Here is a 9,281-nt window from a genome sequence, read left to right as displayed (position 1 = left end):
AAAAACTGATTTAAACAAAGTTTAGGGAGTTTCCTGCATTTCAGTCAGATTGTTTAGGGAGTTGTCAAAAAGTTTAGGGAGCTCAAATTTTTCACCTTAATAGAAGGTCAAAATTCAGTTGAGTGAGTGAATTGCAAGTTTTATAAGTTCAGTGAGTGATCTGCAATTTTTGGCGAAGTTCAGGGAGTGACTTTATACTTAACTCTGAGATAAAGAGTTTTCACCCATACTGGGTATGTTCCTCTCCAAATATAGGTTATTCAATCCTGAATTCCTGAGTAGAACAGTAGCTTAGCACTTGAGTAGAAAGAAATCAGAAATGATAATCCGAGCACCTCACCCTCTCTCGTCATTCTCTCTCCTCCGTTTTACCGCCAAACCCCACTTTCCTCCTCACACCACCTTATTCTCTCGTATCTACTCTTCTTCTACTTCTTCCTCTTTGGTTGCTGAAACTTCCTCTGAAACTTCTACCACAGTTTCTCCTTCTCATCATCCATGGCCGGAATGGGTCGCCTTTGTCGACCGCTTGAAATTGCAGGGTTATTTTCCCCAGAAATCTTCCGACGATGGGTTTCGTTATGGTGAAGTTACCCTCTTGAAGGACCCTTGCCTCAGCTTTGCTCGTGACCGCTACGACCTTTTCAGGTTTTATTTTATTTTATTTGCTTTTGTTTGAATGATTTTGTTGTCATATGTTGCTTTTGAGGTTGAACTTGAATAGCTTGGATGTTGAATTGATTGAATATATGTGGGTATTTATATGGGTTACATGAACCAAATTTGATTGATTGATCAGTGCATCTTGTGTGCGGCTGGGCACACCATGTGGCCACTTGTTAAAGAACAAAGTAACCCCTATAACACTTACTCAGTAACCCCTGTAAAACTGAACGAGTAACCCCTATAACACTAACGAAGTAACCCTTATGATGATGGATGGTCACACCGTGTGGCTAGCTACATATAAGACTTTGTGTTGATCTATATGGGTTGCGTTTGTTTTTCTTTAATTGCTCGTTTGGTAGGTAATTTGGAATTTGGAAACAAACGAGTTTAGGTACAAATTGTAATATTCGAGGTAATGCAACGAATTATTATTGTTCATAACTTGTAGGGAGTAAAGGGATTTGGATTAACTAGTGTCTTAGCTTTATAAAATTTGTTTGGTTCTCGTAATATGTAGTTTTAGGCCAAGCGAATTCGACTGATGTTGGTTATTGAGATAAGTTGGTTTTTGATTTGTGTAATTGTGAGGTTATAGTACCAATATACATTGAGGTGATTGAGGGTCGGTATTAGGCGTCTCAAGAGATCAAAAGAGGGAAGGTCTTGTTAATGTTATAGAGGGAAGGTTATTAAAGAAGATTAAGGCCAGTTACACGAAGGGGAAAGCTTTAGATAGGACATTATGACGATAGGTTATTGGCTTCAAATAATTGTCGCCTTTTGATCAATATTGTGGTTGTGAATGAATAATGAAGCTAATAAGTTGTGTGTCCATAATATTTCTAATGAGAAGATAAGAGAAGACACATGTTGAAGTTGAACTTTGGGAAGATATTGTGCGGAATTATGCATTTTGGAAACTTAGATTTGGTAACAATGGCAGTAAAGAAGATACTTAAAGCAAGATTTCCAGCAACAAAACATTTGCAGCATAGTTACGTTCATTTCAGAAGTTCCAACTATTTTATGTAGCTTTTTTCTTCAAGGGTTATTTGTGATTTGGTAAAAGTACTCTTTTCAAGTTCTTTATCTTTTTTTTGTTTTTTGAATAGTTTGCATAATCTGTTTCTATATTTGTAATTTTTCTTCATTTTTTTATGAATGTTTGGCAGTTATCTTTGTTGAACATCTATTTCGGAAATAGGTTCATTTTTTTTTTTTTTATTATTTTTTATTTTATTTTTGTGCAGTACCTTATCTTGGCCTTGCACTTATTCCATGCAGGTCTTTGTCAAAAGGTGATATTCAGACATTGGTGGAGAAAGGATGCCCTAAAATTCAACGCAAAGTTATTAATTCTGCGAAACGGTTGAGAGTATATGTGGGATTGGAAGAGAAAAGTGTGAGTAATTTTGATTTGTTGGACGTAGAAATATATGAAATCATCTCTTTCTATTGCTTTTGCATCCTGAATGTCATATATTATGGATATTATTTTCCAAATAGGTTTTTTAAATTGTCCCATGGTCATGCTATGGCATATTGGTATCATAAATCTGCTCTAAATGTTCTTTACTTCTCATATGATAAACAAATCATATACATAGTTTCAGGAATTCACAATTGCTCTCACACCAATAAAAGGCTGGTCTTGGGCCTGATTTGTGGTTACTTATGTTACTATCATCTTAGCAACTGATGAGCATTTTTCCACAGCATAGCAGTCTGTAACTGCCTTTATGCATTTGCTACCATTAACATCAGATGCATTACTGCCATATGTTTTGCTTAAAAATTTGATAAATGTATGAGCTTTCAATCTACTTTGTTAGTTTGTTACTTTCAAGCAGGTAGGACAATTATCATCCAGAACATATGGAGTCTATTACATGATTTACATCATATGTTATGTGCATTTTCTAATCCCTAGAATCCACTTCTCGGGCCATGGAGTCGATCAATTGGAAATAATCATAGGATAAGTCTAATGTGCTTGTTTTGAAAATCAATTTGTAAACCTAATAAATGGATTTGTATGTCCAAGGAATATCTAATTAGTAAGTGAAGTGTCATTTAATGACTCTGAACTTGTCTTTAAAACAAGCAACATGCAAATATCTTAGAAACACATCCTTTTTTTAATTAAATTTGATATGCTAACATTTTGTGCAACATGAACTTTCTGCAAAAGGCATTAAAGATTTAGAGATGTATTAAAATAATAGAAGTATTACTACTAATTCAGGACTGGGTGAATAAGAAAATTGTAAAATTTGGGATTTAATGTGGTAGCATAAATCTAAATATTGGTACTAGGCTACAAATTTTACTTTTGCATTCATTTTTAAATTAACCTGTTGGAGTCTTTGGAAACTTGGAGGTTAGTTGTCTACGAAGAAAGTGCTGCAAAAGTCTCTAGATTTTCCTTTATGCCAGATGTATTATATATCCAAGATTGCGACAACTCATTTGGAGTAGGGAATCCTCTGCATATAGTGTAAAGCTGTGCTACTAAGAATTGACATTTCTTTTTGATAGAGGTGTAATTTTAGACTTATTGTGCTAAAAGTTGCCTACATGTTCTGTTCCTGGAAAAACTATATTGAAGCAGTTTTTTTCCCTAATATTGCCGTTTTTGGAGTTTATAAACCTTAAGTATATAGTAAGAAGAATGTCCTTGATTTCTGTGAGCTGTAACATCCTATCATCAAATTACCAGGAGGTGGTTTCGCTCTCATGTATCATGGTGAGCCCAGAAAAGTGCTTTCCAATTACACTTTATAAATCATCTATGTCTTTATTGGCAGCACCATTCAAATTAGTGAATTATTGTGGCAATTTGTTTCCTGCTTGTTCATATAAGTTGGTACCTTCACCTTCAATGCTATTAGGGGCTGATGTCAAAAGCACTTCAGCATGGTATCTTTACAGTTTTAGAGTTATGTGTACCGAGGCATTTTAAATTTTTAGCATGGAGGTTTTTAGTGACCACTGACCAGGGGAGTGTGAACCCTTTTTGGGTGAAGTGAACTGTTGTATATTTAAATTTGAGTTGCCAGATTTCTTAAATTTGACATTTATGTTAAGAAGAGTATCATCTTGTAGGCAGGGACGCACGTTACGAGATTAAAGTCATGTTATTCAAATCTAGCTATTATATAGTTAATTTGCCTCGGTAAAATGATATCCTGACTTTGTAACTCCTTACCTTTTAGTCATGAAAAACAAATAGTAGTAGTTCTACTAAGTAATGACTATACCAGAAGTCTTCAACTCCAGCAGTAAACAATAGGAATATGTATTGTTGTGGTTATTGTCAAGATGCCCATCATAAAGTTGCCACCTTTGCTACAGTAGTAGTGGTTTATTGATTGCACTTTCCTTGATGCCCTTAAATTGAAAATTGAGAGAGGTGGGAATGCTCATTCTGCTGTAAAGAGCCTTTTATATAAATTATTTATTTCCACAATTACGAAGCATTGGGAAAATGAAGAACTGAAAGGCATTGTTTCTTGTGTTTGGATGAAATGGATATGGCCCATATGGGTCATTCAATTTACAACTGATTGAATCGTTAGTTTGCTAATTGTATATTGATGTATCTTTATTTACCTGCAGGTATGTAACATATGCAGTCTTCAAGGATCTTGTGATCGAGCTTTTGTAATGCTTGGAGAATCTGAAGGAGGTGCTCGAATGGTGGATGTTATGCGCCTCTTGTTGACCTATGCATTGGATCCCATAACTATCTCTGGAGCAGTGAGTACTACCAGTATTGAGCAGGCTGAATCAGCTTCAAGGAGATTGCTGAGCTTGTTGGTCAACTTAAGCGAGGCTTCTACAGGTCTACCTCCTCGTGAGTTTTCTGAAAATTCTGCCTATAAGAAGGAACAATCTGTTAAGTCTAGGGATGTTGCACAAGATGTTGAGAAGAAGAAAGGGGATTGGACATGTCCTAAGTAAGTCTTCTAAATTTCCTTAGCCGAGAAAGCTAAGCATAAACTGCTATATTTATACTTAGAAACCAACAACCACACTTCACCCTCCCCCCCATAAATACCCTTATTGGAGCAACTTGTTCATAGTAGTTTGATATCATTGACAACCTTTGAAATTCCAGGAAGGCTCTCTAAAGAGCCCTGTATGAACTTGTTCACAAATTCAAGGTCTCTTAAATGTTCTACTCCCACCCTATATGGCTATATCTCATAGGAGGCATTGGTCGTAAAATTTATACAAAGAGTACTTTGTTTCTTCCTTTATCCTTAGTCTCAATAATTGATGCAAATTCGTCATCACCGGGGAAGAATGATGGAGTTCTAGTGCTACGTATATTAAATTAACGCACGATTTTAGAAATCTTGATATTATGATGAATATCTATATATTTGGAATTCTTGTGCTGTGCCTGTAAGAGCCTCCTTTTTGGGATTGTACATGTTTAATGGCCATTATGGTTAGATAAAATGATTTTTGAAACATATTTTTAGCTGGACTTTGTTTCATGTATTCCTATTTTATCTTGGATTAATTCTTTTTTTGGCAAATATGCAGGGTAGTGGGCAGACACATTCAGCTCATACATATTTAATTAATAACATTCAGATTCTGATTTATTGTTTCATGCCCCTTGGGTTGATTTGCAGGTGCAATTTCATGAATTTTTCGAAAAACATAAAATGCCGGAAGTGCAATGAGGAGGGTCCTAAGCGGGTTAGTGCCGTTGTTGAGATGAAGAAAGGTGACTGGAAGTGCCTCCAGTAAGTTGTGTTTTCCTTGAACACCCTAGCCAAATTTATTTTTCCAGATTGTCATGGTAAAATGTACATGATTTGTCACGTGGGAACTTTATTTAGTCTCATCAGGAAGACAGTGCTATAATATCAAAATTTGGGAGGGTGAAGTAGACAGCTTCCAGAGTTGACAATTCCCAGGAAAAAAAAAAAAGGTCGGAAATTTGTTGTGTTGGAAAGACAAAGTGCAGTTGTCCTACTGAATAGAGTGCAGGACTTCCTTGAAAAGAGGCAATGCCACCAGTGGGCTTCCAAATGATAATATGAGATTTCCAGTTTCTCATACTGATTGAAAATTTTAGTAAACTATGACAGTTAAGAGAAGTTGGATCAAAGTTATTGTTTGCTTAGACATGAAAGAGGCATGGGATTTTTTCTTTCTCCTCTTTTCTTTAAAGGCCCAAATGTAAGACGTGGCCAAGAATTACCTGCATTGTAGACTTTGGACGCAGTTTAATGCCAAAATAAATAATTTATCATATGCTGCCATGATTGCTCGAAAACCTATACAATGCCGTCATTGAGTTGTGATGTGACCGAGTTTGAAGGCCCTAAATGAAATGATGGGATGTGGTTTATACGAGCAACTTCTTTGAGTATAGAAATTAACTTTCTGCATTTGCTTAGGATGTCAACAGTAGGATTTGCTGTTAGCTTTGTATTTTAAGATTACTGTTGATGTACTTAAGCACACTTTCCTAATAATTTGTTGTGATAGGTGCGAAAGCATAAATTTTGCTAGCAGACGGAATTGTTTTCGTTGCAAGGATCCACGACCCCCAAGGGCTCTGGAACCTGGGGAATGGGAGTGCTTCAAGTAAGCCTTTCTATCTCTCTGTTTCTCTCCATGATAGATAACCTAACATTGTTATTCTTAGATATCCAATAATGTGCTATGATTATAATTTCTAACTCTAAATTATTCGTTATTGATAGGTGTGATTTCCTGAACTTTAGAAGAAACGTTATCTGTCTTAAATGTGGTAGTGAACCCCATAAAGAGGCAGCACCGCATGACAAGATACAGAATTAGCGGACAAACCTGGTGGTTGAATGAGTCGGATAACGGAACTTGCCTACTTCAATGACATAGATAGCAGCAGTTACAACACAGATCTGCTAACATTGTGTAAGCGACTTAGTCATTCAATTTTGTAAAAGTAAGCGAACATGTCTTTACATTTTAGAGCAATATATTATATTGTATGTTCACACATTTCTTCGGTTGATTTAAGATATACGCCATATTCCCATGTTTTTCATTTTAGAGCATTATATTATAATGTATGTTTGCAACTCAATACCTCATGTTTTATCAAAACTACCTAGTATTTTGAATACATGATGTCCAACCGTCCTTTCAGACTTAGTTATAAAAGTCATTTATGAGAATTGTATTTTAGAAATGTTTTTTCTTTTTTTGAGAACTATTCTCAAGGATTTCCTTTACCAATCATGGAAACAATTTTATTTGATTTAGAGTACTATAAATAAAAGTGCAAAGTATGACCATTTATCAAGAACATAATAAGTTTGAAATTTAAAAGCATTCATGTAAACTTTTATCTTATTAAACTTCTTATTTACGCATAAAAATTGTCCCTATTTGGCGAAAATAAGGCGATTCCAAGATCCGAAGAAACAAAGAGTGGTTAAGCATGCTTTGGCTTGTCTTAACACTCAATCTTCTAGGGTAAGCATTGCCTTGCTAATGGCTTTAAGCCACTCTTGGTTAGACAATCGTCGCATCTATTGCATCTTTGACGATGTATCTCTTTTGCCACGGTATGTGAGAACTCCTCACTCATACTGATGAGTTAAACCAAAACCAACATGCACACCTGGTGTGCCTTATGAGCCTTAGAGAAGTGATGGCACCTCGCTTTGGTGTAGCCTACCATCACCCTCGTTCGGTTGGTAAGTATTGTTTTGGAAAGGCAAGTTTGACTCAATATTATTAGGGACCTAGGATTTCTATGTTGGTTGATTTAAGTGAACTTAACTAATCATCGCAACATAAAGAAAACCTAAACATGCATCTAACGAATAATTCACATGTATATATAAGCATAAAATATAAAGCGAAATTATAGATACATATTGGCAATTAGCATGACCCCTTGAATTCTTCAAATCTTCAAAAGGTCTTCATTTGTAATTAAGGCTTTGTCTTCCAAGATACGCCGTCATCAAGATAACCAAACTATGCAAATACTAGTGTCTACGACTAGGAATAATCTAAATATTAAGGTACAAAATTACTTAACGGTGCGTAGACCGTATTTAGATTTACAAAAATACATAACGGCACGTAGTCCGTATTTTCTATCCTAGTTGGGTCCCACTAGTTGCCATTTCATAAAACCCGTGAGAGAGAATATACATTCCATTCATCCATTCACTATTTGTGAATGGCCCATGCAATTTACAATATCAAACAAGTAAAATGTATTTAAACAACGCGCACACTAGTAACTAATCTAGGTGGTTAATCCGATTAACACGCCTAATTAAAACTAGTCAAAGTTGTTTAACCGATTATGTAATTGATGTTATTAATCATTGAAGCTCCCACTAAATTACGCATTTCCCTTAATTAATCCAATTAATTAAGTCGGTAGCACCCAAACTTGTCAAAATAAAATTTTGCCAATGCCGCTCAAAACCGAGGCCTAGCCTCCCAAAATTTTAATTAAAATAAACAAAATTAACTAAAATAAATAAAACGGCAAAATAAGCAATATTAAGCCAACCGCATTTCTAGTGGCTTTCGCTTTAAGCGTTTTGCCAAGGAAACTCGAATAATCGCGGCTCATGCAAACCAATCATACTACGGCTAGTCACCTCACCGCACCAAGCATGTACACACACCAAAAACTCCGCTCACACGGCCTGCGGCAAGTAGCCATGGGTTGTTGCCACTGCCGCACGCACGTGGCTGCTGCGGCCGTGTGCTGTTGCCGCACGCAAGGCGGGGCAGCCACCTTGGCAGCCACACGCGGGCTGCTATGCAGCCCGGCTAGCCAAGGGTGGTTCATTGCCTCGTTTTGCGTGCCATGACCTCGGGATTTGATCCCATTTCGCGAGACATAATTAATTAATTCTAAATTAATTTTAGAACTAACTTAATGAGCAAAAAATAAAATTTTTAAAAAAGTCTAACTTTATAAAATTTTAAAGTGCAAATAACCAAAATAATTCCAAGAACCATTCTTAATAAAATTGGTTTAGCTTGGTGCAATAACAAAGTTGAGGCAATTTCTCACTTTTAATTTAATCAATATAAATTAAACTTGAGAATTTGACAAAGTAAGGGGAAGTTGGAAAAATATGAATTTTAATGTTCAAATGAAAATTCCAACATCTTAATTTTGTGAATCCTTGAAAATTATATCTTCCAACATGAAGATAACCAAATTTCTATCACAAAAATTGAAACTTTATGTTTCCAATCAACTCAAAATGATTTAAACAACAAAGTTTAACACAAAATAACATGGAATTTAGTGGTTTTTAAAGTTTAAATCACTTATCACAAATAAAGATTGAATCTTTAACACTTAGGAAGCCTCAAAACAAAATTTTCACACTAAAAAGCAATTAGTTTGCTATTATGTGGAAATAAATCAACCTTTAAGCATCAAATACTACCAAGTAAGTGTGCTTTAAGGGGACTTAAAAATGTAGAAAATAATGCAAATAATCAACCACATAATCAACAAGTTATGCCATTAATTTCAAGGTTAGAAAAGACTTAAAATTTTTCGTAAAAATCGAAAAATCCCTCGAAAAAGGCATTTGTGGTCAGAATTTGGCTAA

At 35.4% G+C, this 9,281-nt stretch overlaps 1 protein-coding gene across 1 annotated transcript; it reads left to right on the top strand.

Annotated features, from left to right (window-relative positions):
* The first annotated feature begins 247 nt into the window (after nucleotides 1-247).
* On the top strand, nucleotides 248-6,724 carry LOC145598290 (zinc finger protein VAR3, chloroplastic-like). Its single transcript, XM_081654625.1, has 6 exons — nucleotides 248-648; nucleotides 1,954-2,071; nucleotides 4,288-4,628; nucleotides 5,316-5,429; nucleotides 6,181-6,279; nucleotides 6,399-6,724. Exons 1-6 carry the CDS (start codon nucleotides 320-322, stop codon nucleotides 6,493-6,495), a joined length of 1,098 nt encoding a protein of 365 aa, XP_081510751.1. The 5' UTR covers nucleotides 248-319; the 3' UTR covers nucleotides 6,496-6,724.
* Nucleotides 6,725-9,281: the final 2,557 nt, after the last annotated feature.

Source organism: Chenopodium album, chromosome 20, assembly GCF_948465745.1.
Source record: "Chenopodium album chromosome 20, dcCheAlbu1.1, whole genome shotgun sequence".
NCBI classification, from domain to species: Eukaryota; Viridiplantae; Streptophyta; class Magnoliopsida; order Caryophyllales; family Amaranthaceae; genus Chenopodium; species Chenopodium album.
This window is presented reverse-complemented; position numbering and strand designations above follow the sequence as displayed.